Source organism: Nothobranchius furzeri, chromosome 10 (assembly GCF_043380555.1).
Source record: "Nothobranchius furzeri strain GRZ-AD chromosome 10, NfurGRZ-RIMD1, whole genome shotgun sequence".
Taxonomy (NCBI): Eukaryota; Metazoa; Chordata; class Actinopteri; order Cyprinodontiformes; family Nothobranchiidae; genus Nothobranchius; species Nothobranchius furzeri.
The window spans coordinates 35,373,375-35,386,890 of record NC_091750.1 but is presented as its reverse complement, the minus strand read 5'-3'; the positions used below and the strand labels follow the sequence as shown (position 1 = coordinate 35,386,890).

Genomic DNA, 13,516 nt, shown 5'->3' with positions numbered 1-13,516 from the left:
AGGGGGAGAGGGGGGGGTGCAAGGGAGGAAGAAAAAGGGAGGTCGTTTGGACTTATTTGGATAGTGCGGTGGATCCAAATGAGTCGTGTGCTTGTAACAGACAGCCGTTACCGGACCCGGCTGGGCTGGGAGGACGTCCTGCGTTGTCCCCCACGTAAGCCGAGGCGGCGGCTCTGGGTGCTGCGGATCTGCCTGGACAAGCGGTTTGTTACGGGTCACTTTAAACACAAACGACGACGGTGAGCGGCGCTGGCGTTCCTGCTCACACATCCACCCTGCAGCTGCTGGTTCGAGCGCGTCGCACAGTTTAGGCTTTCTTCCTATTCATCACACGGACTACGGGTCAGCACCGGGCGACTCTCAGGAAGAGCACGGGTCACCTGCCGATGCGCCTCTGCCGAACCTAACCTGCTGGGCTACATGTGAGGTTATCAAATGCACAATCAATATATTTATATATAGATATATATTAAATATATATTTTTATCAATGGGGAATCTCATACAGAGGCCGACTACTGCAGTCCGCACTCCACTGGCTATAACATCCACCTAAACTTTAGACATAGAATTTCTCAGTCAAATATACTTTGTTTTACTCCGTTATTTTAGCATTTAAGAGTTCAGTTCGTCATGCACAACATCCTCTCCGTCTCTCGTGCGTCTCCGGGCTTTGCGTCATGTTGCCATCGTTGAATCACAAGAAGCCACCTCTCCCACCGCATCAATCGTCGTCCACGTCGTCCCCCTCGGACTCCTCTCCGGTTCTCCTCTCGTACATCTTATCCCGGTGCCGCTCCTGGATCTCTTTCATCTCCTCGGCGTAACGGCTGAAGGCTCCGCCGAACTTGCTCCACGCCTTGAAGGGGATGGTGATAGAGTTTCTGTAGCTGGGTTTTACTTCGCTCACCCGCAGGAACACTCCGTACTTGTTGGATCCCACGTCAAAGAAGAACCGCTTGGAGTCCACCATGATGGACGTGCCCTCCGGAAGTTCGCTGTAGCCCCTGGCTCCTCCGCCACCGGCCAGGTCCTCGTCGTCCCCCCCGTAGTCGTCTATCAGTTTGGCCAAGGCGTCGCGGAACTCTATCAAGCCTTGCGCCGGGAGTGCGATGGTTTGTCCGGACTGCAGGCCAGACCCGGGGATGCCACCCACTCCAACTCCAAAACCGGGGCCTCGGTTGACGGTCTGCCGGATACGAAGGAACCGACCCCGCTGGTTCTCCTTCAGGTCGAGGTAGTATTTTCGGTTCTCGCGCACCAGAAACTCGCTCTTCAAGGCCCGCCTAGGCCCGGTGTCATCGCCACCGGATGACTGAGCAATCTGCTCCGGGGTGCTAGGCCCAAGTTGGGCGTAATGCTCAATAAAGTCCCCAAGGTAGTCACGGAACTCCGCAGCAACTGACATGGAGAGGGTCAAGCGACTTTTCGAGCCCCCGGCGCCGACCTCGGCGATTTTGATGAACCGGCCTTTGGCGTTCTGCTTTACGTCAAGGTAGAAGCGTTTGTTCTGAATGTCCAGCCGCTTGGAGGCCAGCTCCTGGGTCTCCGGTTCCCGCTGGTAATGCTGGAAACCGCCGCCGCCTCCTCCTCCTCCACCACCGCCGCTACTGCCGCCTCGCTCACTACCACTATCCCCATCCGCCATCTTCACCACCAGCAGCCCGTTTCTCTGCGTTTCTTTGACCCCCAACCCCTCCCCCTCATCTCCGCGGCAGCAGAGGATACTGGACGCTTCTTCCTGGACTCTGGTTGGCTGGTTTTACTGCCAATCATGATGTCAGTTTGAAAGTTTGACATTTCATTAGCCTTCCCTTCTGCCCGTCACTAAAAAGCGCCGCCTCTTGAGCGACATCCGAGTGGATTTCATTTACAGTTCGTGAGTTCTCTTCATCAGCGTTGCGCTTTATCGTAAAATTGGAGTTTCAGTCAGAAGATTCGTGCTCTTTTAACTTTTAATGTTTTAAAGTATTTTTCACGTGTATTTTCACGCAAATAAGGTTTAAGTGTCTTTGTTATGAAAATGAAATGTTAACTTCAACTGGTTTTATTTATTTTGTGCATTTTTTGGGCTGGGTGTCCCTGGAAGGACATTCAACACACTCACAGTCCCGCCTACTTGTTGGTTTCGTGCGCAAAGACGGTCCATGTGTGGGGGATGGGTGAGATTTCTGCACGTCGTATAACGATTGGTCAACGGGAAGATTCGAAGTAGCAACGCTAACTCTGATTGGTTGGCCCGTATCCCACGAGGGGTCGCATGCAAAAGATTTGCGAAAGGGTTTATTGTTTCTTTGCTTTCTGGTGCTGGAATTGTGTGCTATCCACTCAGTTCTACAATCAAATAACGAGACGGAAAATGGTACGTACGCTTAGGTCATGGTTTGGATGCATTTTCTGGAATGTCGGGACATTTTTAGGGTGTAACGAACACGCAGCTGTAGAAAGTGCTTCTTAAAGGAATTTCGATTAGAATGTATGTGGTCAGAAAGCTTAGCTAAAACGGCTAAGTGTCAGCTAACGCGTTAGCATGATCACGAACGGTGTTTTAAAGTCTTTCGGTTTAAGGTTGTATTGGTATTGATCCAAACTGGTTCTTAGTAAGTTTTATTTTCGACGTCAGTAAAGGGCTTAACCGGGAATTTCGGCTTTGATTCATAAAAGTGTCCTGTGAGCTTCGGTGGAAGGTGAGCGTTAGCAGGCTAGGTCTACCCGTTTCATTCTCACTTCAACTTGGACGAGCTGTTAGCACTTGACTTTAAGGTCTTTATAAACGACTGTTTTTAAGGAGGAACTGGTAGAAACGACGAGCGTGGACTGTAGGCGCCAAGAAGAGCGTGAGTGGAAACTTCTCTCTTTAGTCCTCTGAATGAAAACTTGAATGGTCTCGCGGCGGCGCGTCTGTTTTGTTTCACGCGGGTTTTTGGTTGACAGATTCTGCGTTGATTATGGGGTGGGGGGTCAGTCCGAGTTGTTTTGGCTGTTTTGATCTCATCGGCCCATTTTTCATCCACTTTAAGATCATAGTGGCTGCAAGTAGCCGCCTTTGGTTTGTTGTGTTTGTCCTTGGCGGGAAAGCGACGACTGTTTACCGGCTGTCGAACGTTACAAGCTAACGCCACCCGGTTTTTTCACGATCGATCTTTTATTGAGTTTTAGCTCGATGTAGTTGAGTGATTTAATCCCTTTCGGTAACTTCCAGCTCATTTAAGCATATTAATTATAATTGTTTTGGTTATTTAATAAAAAATACACATCCCTAAACAAAGCTTTATATCACCAATCTTTACTAGTTGGCTTTGTTAGTCAGGATCGTAGACTAGCTTTTAATTTGACTTGGTTTGAATGTTTTTTAACGTTTGGGGGCGTGGTTAAACGTTGTTTACGTGGTCATTTTCCCTTATCTAAAAGATTAGCCATTCTAACTAGTTGCTTTATGTTGTGCTTTACATTAATTGTGTGTGGATATGTGTTTTAAGGGTTAACCAGTGCTAGAGAGTGAATCAGTAACTTGGATTTTCTTTTCTTTTTTGAGGAATGCAGTTATTTTCGGTAGCAACAAGTCCTGCAACTCTGGACAGTGTTTTGTAATGAATCTGATTTATGATGCATTTAGTCTGTATAAGATGCAGTAATTACAACAGGCAAAAACATGTAGTCACTATGTAATCTGATTACACTGTTACCTAGATGTGTGTAAATTGGCTATGAAGTCTTAAAAACTGAGATTTATTTGAGCGTACGAGACTGCATTGCTTCTCACGTTTGGCTGTTGACAGTGTGTGGTCGTCTCTTCATGCAGGCAGGTGGAAAAGCAGGAAAAGACAGCGGGAAAGCCAAGGCAAAGGCGGTGTCTCGCTCCCAGAGGGCTGGGCTGCAGGTAAATATTCAGCCTTCATTTGGCAGTTTGTGGCTTTTTCTGCAGATGTCTTCCCATCCCTGCTGGATGGGAGATTTCGTAGCTTTGGTTTGTTGAAACCACTGTCTCGTGCCTGCTTCCTGACAGTTCCCAGTGGGTCGTATCCACAGACACTTGAAGACCCGCACAACCAGCCACGGTCGTGTTGGAGCCACAGCAGCTGTTTACAGTGCCGCCATCCTCGAGTACCTCACCGCCGAAGTAAGTCCTCCCAGTTTCTGCATTCTGCTCGGTTTCTTTGTTTTTAACTAAACATTACTTTCTGATCAGGTGCTAGAGTTGGCAGGAAATGCCTCTAAAGACTTGAAGGTGAAGCGTATCACCCCCCGTCACTTGCAACTGGCAATCCGTGGTGATGAAGAGTTGGACTCCCTTATCAAAGCAACAATTGCTGGAGGAGGTACGTTCATAGTTTTCCTGGACGTATATTTTGCTTTCTGGATTTCTTCAACACATCGAAGTAATTTTTGGGGTTTTTTGCCTCTCAGGTGTCATCCCCCACATCCACAAATCCCTCATCGGGAAGAAGGGCCAGCAGAAAACTGCATAGACGCCACGTTGACCAGGAATTTCGGGGCTTGGAATTTGTTCGGACCAGGAGTTCACATTTGTTCTTTTTTATTATTATTATTATAGAAAACGAAGAGTGATTGTTAGACTTTGTGTTGTTCTATTTTCCCCGTAATTAGCAAAAAAGAAAATCCTCTAACAGCCGAAAACCCTTTTTGTGTCATTGTATATCGTTTGACTGGGAAGTTCATTATTATTGGAATGATGACCGTGAATTTGTTTGATTGGCTTGGGAATATGTGATGTTTTATACTGAAAACAAATTGTTAAAACCATTTTTTATATAAACATATCTTGTTTTGTGTTTTCTTGAAATTACAATATTTACTATAACAAGTTTTTACTGAGAAAATGTTTTTGGACATTTGACTAAAAGCAGCTAAATGTGAGAAGTTTGTTCCTTTTACTGTAATATTTTGAACTGCACAAGAAAAGTTAAGTCAAGTTAGATTTTTTTTACATCCAAATATCCAAATGAACGCGTACTGTACCAACCGTGTGTTGTGTGAATGTTTACAGCATTTTAGAGCAAGTCGTTGAACTTGAAGCTGCACCCTGACAGCTGTGAGCCTCGGCTGCCGTGATCACTAAAAGTTGATCTTGCAGTATTTTTCCTCGCCGTGCAACAAACATCCTGCCTTTTCTCAGCTACGTTTGACTTCAGAGGTGCAGCCGGCAGCCAAAAATATCAGGCAAGGATCTGGATCGCATCAGAACTTTAAACATTTACCTGCAAACGTCTGCAGGCTGATATTGTCCTCACCGTGTTCTTCACATTTTTTACAAGTTGAAGCCTTTTTCTAAAACGTGCATGTTTGGGGTAATGACTGCATATTTTATCTTTTAATAAATACCCTTGACCTGTTGTCCTTGGCTTGAGACTTAAGTATTGTTTACTTGCACGTGCAGATCTGTTTAAATGTACAAAATACTAATTATTTAAGGTACTCAAATATTTCTATTTAAAGCAGCTCTCCAGCAGGGGGCGCCATTGCTTCAAATTGACCAAAAGAGATTTAACTGAATGTTCAAAGTTTATATATGAAATCATAAAAATGCTAAATGTTCACATCATGGCACTTAGTGAATAAAACATTCAAAATAAGAATGATTCTTGAATAAATGAACAGTTTCAGATGCACAATATTTAAAATTTAAGGATTTATCCCAAGTCTGAAAAGGGGTCGTTGGGGTTGTTTTCCTGCAAGAGCATTGGATCAGGGCTGCAGGCGACTTTATTTAAATTTTCAGCGAGTTAGGTCTGGGATCTATTAAGCTGGTGCTTCACATGAGCTAGTTTTCTGTAAACTGGTCTTGTCAGCAGCTTCACTCCCACTCCCGCAGGAAGATGAGTTTTGATGTAAAGCTGCACAGAAAACTCCCCCCAGGCCCTCATGCAGGTTTCCAGTGGGTCTCACGGTCCTTTTAACAGCCTGCAGAAGGAGAGTTCAGCTGTTTGCTGCGAGTAAATCATGTGATGCATTCTCAGTGTCTGCATGCCGAGGCTGCAGTCCATTTTTTAGCTCCAGTTGCATTTCACTTGTTCCCTTTGCTTTATTTATGCCGTCTGCTGTGGATCTTCTGAAGGTCGGAGGAGCTGCTGATGTTGCTTTCTGCTGCTGGTGGGATAGCTTCAAGGATCAGTGCTGCAGTTAAGAGAAAAGAAGGATTCTGACAACAAAAAAAATTCAGGCAGTGTCTGGAAGAGAAACTAGCAGATCTGGTTTAGTTCGGTTTATTTATAAAGAGCTAAATCACGACGAGAGTTGTGCCAAGAAACTTCACACATTCCAATACAGGTCAGGTCATTAAGCCAATCAGTAAAAAGTTTCCTGTATAAGGAACCCAGCAGGTCGCATCGAGTCACTGACTAGTGTCATTCTACAGCAATCCTCATACTAAGCAAGCATGCAGCGACAGTGGAGAGGAAAACTCCCTTTTAACAGGAAGAAACCTCCAGAGGATCCTGGCTCAGTATGAGCAGCCATCCGCCGCTACCAGTTAGGTGGTTTTGTTGTGTCCATCATGAAAAACAAGATTAGATTTTAATTACAAATAGTAAAAGTAGTTCAGCTGCATTTTAATCCTGCAAAACCCCACGTTTTATCACTTTACAGCTCAGGAGGTTGTCCAGTAATCAGAAGGTTGCGGGTTCAATCCCAGCCTCACCAGAGAATGCTGCTGTTGTGTCCTTGTTGCAAAACACCTTACCCACCTTTCCTGCTGGGGGTGGTCGGAGGAACCGGTGGCGCCGGTGTTTGTCAGCCTCGCTCCCATCAGTGTGTCCCAGGGCAGCTGTGGCTACATCGCAGCTCATCATCACCAGCGTGTGAATGGGTGGATGACTGATTGTGAAGCACCTTGTAGACCCCTAAGGAGGTGCTATACAAATACAGACCATTTACCATTTGTTGCTTGCAACATTTAGGAACGTTCCAAAAATATCAAATGGTCAAACACGTCAAGTGTTTTAAAAATATTATTATGATTATTAGTTTTTATGTTTGTTCCTTGCGAACACGTCTGGTCTTTTCAAGGACAGGTCTGAACTAAATGAAGGTCTGCATTTTCTATGGGGTGGGGGGGGTGGGGGGGGGGGGGTTGACACCCAGGGGGGCGCCTCCAGAAAATTTTGTTGGGGGTGACCAGATGGGGCAAAGAAGTGTTTGGGGTGGCTCACCTGATTGGTCCTTGTGGAAACTCTGGGAGAGTTTAGCCTGTGGCGATGTGTTGCATCGCTCCTTCATTCATTTTGATTTTAAAAACAGTACATATCCAAAACACTTAACTCACATTTTACACACACACAAACATTTCAGAAAAATACATTTCAGTTATTAAAATGTTATTTTAAAATTTTCATTTTTGACTTTAATTCACTTGTTGCTGTGTTCACGAAAACCTGTGGAGATACGTACGTTTTTAATGGTGAGCAGCAGAAACGTGTGTGTATTTTCAAAATTCTGATTATTCCTTCACTAATTATTGTATATTTTTTGTTGGGTTCAATAAGATGAGTTTGTGGTTTGTGTGAACATTAATATGATTGATTAACACTGGCTTGGATCCATTAACTTGAGGGCGCCATTGGTGACATCACAGGAAAATGTGTCTTTTCTGTAATAACCCTTTCACCAGCAGGTTGTCACCATTTTCCCCTGACTTCATCCTAAAATCATGCACAAAATAAAACTGAAAATCAATTCTTAAAGGGACTTTACGGAGTTTTGAATTTTTATGCTCGCGATTGCCCCCTCAGGCCAAAAGTGTAACGGCAGCTTCAATAGGAGGCTCGTGCACGAGGCGGGCATGCTGTACGTGCACACTCCTTAACGAAAATAACAGCTTAGACAGTCAGTCCTGTGTGTGTGTGTGTGTGTGTGTGTGTGTGTGTGTGTGTGTGTGCGTGGCCCGGAGGACAAAGGACAGGAGAACGCGCAGCTAATTAATTAAATAATTTGGTTCTGTACCTTTCTCTTCAGCACAGCCGACAAAGGTTTATGATGGGTCAGTCCTCCTGCATGCTCAGATCATTCCCTTCCCTTGCTTGAAAAATTGTTCCAAAATGAAAGTTGAACCCACATCTTTTTTATCTGTGAATTCAATGCCGTTCGGCGAGTCTCAAATAAAAATTTACTGTAAAAAAATATACCATTAATGTAAAAATAAACTCTAAATAAACTATGTACACATCCAGAATCAAACCCAGGACTTCTGCACGAGAGTCCAACGTCTTACTAGCTGAGCTAAAGCGCCAGTGACGTCCTTTGTATCTGTAACATTTATATCCTTGATGACAGCTGAAACAACGTTCAAAGAACGGTTCGGAGTGAAAATGGCTATTTTGTTGCTAATTAGCAGGAAATATCTAGAAGAAAGTTCTACAGAAAGTAGCTAAGGGTCCTCAGAAATGTAGCTAGCTTTGTCACTAGGCGTTAGGAACAGCGACAAAGTGGCACTGCCTCTCTCTCTGCTGCTAAAGCTACGGATAGCAAATGCTACGGGCGATGCCTGAGCGTGAACGCGCATGAAGCAGCCTGCTCGACCCGAGCATCTCTCTTTTTCTGTGATTTTACAGAAAAACAGGCAATCACAGTAAAAATGCCAGGGCTCATTCTACAGGACCAGGGCATTGCAGGAGAATGTATGAAGAAGACATTTATTATTTCTATACATGTTTTGGCTGTCACACTTCCATAATGTCCCTTTAAAGTAAAACAATTGAAATATTTAAATAAAAAGTGAAACATCATTAGCCATTACCTTATTATAATCAGCTTTACACGACCTTTACCCTTTTAAAACAACTCTTTCTGCTTCAAAATAACATTTGTTGTGCTTTTATCCTTGGAGTGGATGTACAAGGGCGTCCCCAAGTGGTGGCCAGGGGTGGCCATGGCCACCCCTAGAAAATTAATGGCACCCCTCGCCCAGGAAAAGGCAGCGTTAACAAATCATATTGATGTTCAGTCAAACCATTTATTGATCTTGTTCATTCAAGACATAATTGTAAAACAAAATAAATACATTACAGTTAATGAGTAAATAAATAATCAGAATAAAAATAATACATATGTTTCTGTTAATCACCATTTAAGAAAAGTTTTTATCTCCGTAGTTTTTTATTTATTTCATTTAATTTTTTTGTGAACACAGCAACAGGTGAATTAACCTAAAAACACATTTTTAAATTAAATTTGGGATAACATTTTAAATAACTGAGATGTGTTTTTCTAGAATGTTTGTGTTTGTAAAATTTAAGTGAAATGTTTTGGATACGTACTGATTTTTTAATTTATTTTAATAAAAACTAATAAAGGCGCAATGCAGCACATCGCCACTGACTAGATTCAACCAGGACCAATTTGGTGTGCCACCACAAAACTTTCTTTGGCCCCATCTGGCCACCCCATCAACATTCTCTGGAAGCGCCCCTGTGGAAGTAACAGGAAGAACTCATTTTTAAAAGCATCTAAATGCACTTTAGGAAAGCTTTTGCAGTTTGCAGACGTTTTTCTCCAAAGTGACCTTCAACGTAACCTAATATGCACGTTTTTGGTCTGTGGGAGGAGCTCAGAGTACCTGCAGAAAACCCACTCATGCATGGGGAGAACATGCTAAGTCCACACTGCTGGGATTTGAACCTGTAACCTGCTGTGAGACAACAGTGCCACCAGCTGCACCACCGTGCAGCCCTGCAGACTAGGAAAATGCATATTTGTGGAGAAACTTTTGTACATTTCCGTAAGGTTCTCAGAATATAATTTTCATGCCAAAACATACATTTGTGACACTTTCTTCAAAGGTTCCTTATTAGTACACAGTAACACCTCCAGGTGTGGGATAATGAAGAGAAGTCAAAGAAAACAAAACTCCTTGAGCCAACTTTTAGTTTCCCAGATGAATTCCCTTCCTCTCGTGTTTTTATTCCTCCTGTTTTCCGTTACCTGCACACCAAACCTCCCAGGAAGCCACTGTTTTACATTTTTTAAAATAAACCACCGAAAGAGCTCCTATCTGCATGCTTGAGTCTGCGTGAGCGTCCTCCTTCCTGCTGTGAGTGGAGCTCAGGTGTAAACAAAACACCAGAAAAACGCACAAAAATAAAGGTACAGGAAGGTGTTTAGACAAAACAGACAGGAAATCAGCTCAAATATTAAGTCATAAGGAAAATATATTCCAGGAACCACGTCAGGAAATCAGGACACGGATGAATTCAGTTGGGAATTTCACAAAAAACAAATAAGTTTCTTTTTGCAGAGTTAAACGTAACAATCCTGGCTTGTTTCTCAGGCGCTCGTCTCAGTGTTCCCACTGCAGCCCCGCTGACTGAAGTGTGATAAAAACCTCTGTTATGAGCTGAAAATGAAGTGTGGAGATGACTGATGATGCAGTAAAGGAACAATCAGCTCTGAGGGCGACAGGAACAGAAATCTTCCACATTGCCACCTCTGAAGTTTTGCTTGTTCTCACTGACTCAGAAGCGTAACGACTCTGAGACGATGGAGAGCGGCTCAGTGGGGGCTACAGCTCAGTGCTGGGGGAGAGGAGACGTCATTACAAAAATAACAGTGCTGACCTTTGCGGTCATTTCTCCAACATCCTGAAGCAGCGTTTTCTCTGCGTGGAAGGACTAAAACGTCGGAGTCACGCTGGTTTGATTAAATGTTTTGTCCAATTATCCGTGTCTCGTGAGGGGCGTGCGGCAGTAACAGGAAGAAAGCAGTATTTTCCAGGTATAGGGGCGGACTTTTCCTGCTTAGCTGTAATTTTGTGGATTTGCTCTTTTGTATTTCCTCCAAAAAAGCCTTAAAATTAGCATCTTAAGTTTCTCATGTAAGCAACTCATCGCTGGAAGCTAAAAGGAAAAACAAATGAAGTGAAAAATCTCCCAGATCACAGGAGATGTCCGAAAATATTAATATAAAATAAATATTTTTGCAAGTTAGGCAGGAAAACATCGTCTAAAGTCAGAGCTCTACCTTCTAGCTCCTCCTGGAGGATCACCAGGCGTTCCCGGTTCAGAGATGACACCAGATCCTTCCAGTAAAGTCTGCTAAATGGTCTCCTTCCAACCTGAAGTGGCTGGAAAACCTCCCGGAATCTGGAACCTCCTGGATGATGAGGAGGAGCAGCTGCTCAGCTCAGAAATCCATCCCACCTCTAAAACTCAGTCCCACATCAAAACTCCCATAGGACCTGAACAGGGTGTCGCTGACTTGTCTTCAAGGCTTCAGACACTAACATAGTGTTGTCTCCACTGGAGTAGATGGCGCCCCCAAGGGGTGGCCAGGGGTGGCCATGGCCACCCCTAGGAAATTGACCCCCCCCCCCAAGAAAAGCCAGTGTTAATAAATCATAATAATGTTCACTCAAACAGTAAATTGATCTTGTTTAAGACATAATTGTTAAACAAAATAAAACAATTAACGAGTAAAGAAATATTCAGAATTTTAAAAACTACATTTGTTTCTATTGATCACCATTTTCAAAACGTTTTTATCTCCATAGTTTTTTTTTTTTTTTTTTTTTTTGGTGAACACAGATGTAGGAGCCATTTATTTTGAGGGTTGGGCTCATCTGTGGTGGTGGTGGTGTCGGGTGCGTCACATGTGATTTAAGTGGGTCCTCAGGTGTTTCGGTAGAGCTGATTACGCATGGGTGGCGGGATGAGCATACGGGTTTTACCGCTCGCGACACCATGGCACAATATACTTCCTTTCTGTGACGATCAACTGGGAGCACTACTATCCTTGGAACCGCATCATGTAAAAGCTAATGCTTGTAAAAGAAAATAAACAAGACTTTAACGCACAGACAAAAAGAGGTTTGATTTATGAACAGAAGCGCGTCAGAAGCCGCCTCCGCCCTCATCCAGCTGGCTGACAACAGGAAGTGTCAGCACACAAGTAAAAACCGCGCTCTCACGTGGAGAAAATAAGATAAAAGATCCGCGGCCCCTGACGCAGATCCTTTTGGAAAGCGTGGAGCTCATTCTGGCACCATTCGAGGACGCTGCTGTACTCCAGGAGCATCCCGATGAGAAGCCACGGTAACGAAGACATCAAAGAGGTACCGATGTAAACAAAACCGCAGCCTACATGTCTTCACGTGGATGTGGAACAGATTGCAAAGTTTGATGCTACGAAGCTGTTCATTGCGTCAGTGGGTGTGGTGTCGCCTTGAAGGTGCGGCGGTTGTGGTTGTTTTGAATCCAGAAAGGATGACGAGATCATCAGTTGTTTGAGCTGTGCAGATAGAGCTGGAGTGGTCATGCTGTGACTCAGCTTCCCGTATCAACGCTGATGTTCGCGGCGCGCATGTTTGAAAATGAGTGACGTGCGTAATGTTGAAGCTGGAGTTGGAAGTGCTCAGCGCGTCACGGCTGAAGTTGAACAAGGAAATGTTGAAAGAGAAAAAAGAATAATCAAACCGACTCTAAAAGCGATTTTAATGATGACTGAAAGATTTCAGAAGGAACGAGATTATTGTTTCAAACAAGCAAGTAAAATAAAGGCGAAAATGGATGAACTGTTGGTCTCAGGAGGAAATGTATGTGCTGTTGAACAAAATCTGGAGAAGTTTAAAAAATGTTGTGAAGATGCTGCTGAAGCTCATATGTTGTTGTTCTCAAAGGTCTCTCTTCCTGCGGAAGAACAGGAAAAGCAACAGCAATGGTTTGATTTGAAGAAAGATGCCAGTGATGCTTTTATTGATAAAACTGCTGTATGGTTAAAGGAATCCTGTGCTTCACTGGAAGGCATGGACGTCATTTTCGCTTTAGAAGTGGGGGGGGGGGGGGGGGGGGGGCAGGGCAGGGAGTGTGTGTGTGTGTGTGGGGGGGGGGTGGTGGTGGTGATGGGTCTTTACAATATGCTCTAATGCAGCCAGGGGTGTCAAACTCAAACTCACACGGGGCCGAAATGAGACTCTGGGACGGAGTCGAGGGCCAAACTTAATATTTTTTGAAAAAGTGACGGTAAATTTGCACATTTTCTTTATCAACATATATGCAATTTTGAACCTTTTAATTTGGAAACAAACTTATTTCTGCATTAACACTGAATGTGGAATAACCAAATTACACACGAGCAAGTCAGTTTTAAATAAAAGGCATCAGTGGTGTTCATTACTTGTGGTATATTCAGCATTTTTAAAATCTATTCAGGATTTATGTTTTCTTGTTTATTCATTTTTCTTATTTTTTATTCTCCTTTTTTCTCCTGTAATACGCGTCATCGCTGCTGTACGTCTAGCTTTCCCCACTGAGGAACAATAAAGGGATTTTCTATTCTATTCATCTATCTGCAGCCTTTCCACTTCCTGTTTACTGTAGGTTAAATCTTTTCTCACGGGCCAACAACAAAATAAAAATATCATTTTATCTTAAATGAAAATGCAACATCTCACCTGTTAACTTTCATGTTAACTGTTTTTATTAAGTAAAAACAAATAAAGAAGCAATACAATTCATCCCCACAGGCTAAACTCTGCCACAAGGACCAGTTTGGTGTGCCGTCGTCTGGCC

General features: G+C 43.7%; 2 protein-coding genes across 2 annotated transcripts; one reads left to right on the top strand and one right to left on the bottom strand.

Annotated features, from left to right (window-relative positions):
- Window positions 1–493: 493 nt before the first annotated feature.
- Window positions 494–1,679, bottom strand: LOC107386216 (transcriptional regulator protein Pur-beta). Its single transcript, XM_015960467.3, has one exon. It carries the CDS (start codon window positions 1,645–1,647, stop codon window positions 724–726), a length of 924 nt encoding a protein of 307 aa, XP_015815953.1. The 5' UTR covers window positions 1,648–1,679; the 3' UTR covers window positions 494–723.
- A 414-nt stretch (window positions 1,680–2,093) lies between these two features.
- On the top strand, window positions 2,094–4,778 carry LOC107386217 (histone H2A.V). The gene is made up of 5 exons (XM_015960468.3): window positions 2,094–2,361; window positions 3,802–3,879; window positions 4,006–4,119; window positions 4,189–4,318; window positions 4,407–4,778. Exons 1-5 carry the CDS (start codon window positions 2,260–2,262, stop codon window positions 4,466–4,468), a joined length of 486 nt encoding a protein of 161 aa, XP_015815954.1. The 5' UTR covers window positions 2,094–2,259; the 3' UTR covers window positions 4,469–4,778.
- Window positions 4,779–13,516: the final 8,738 nt, after the last annotated feature.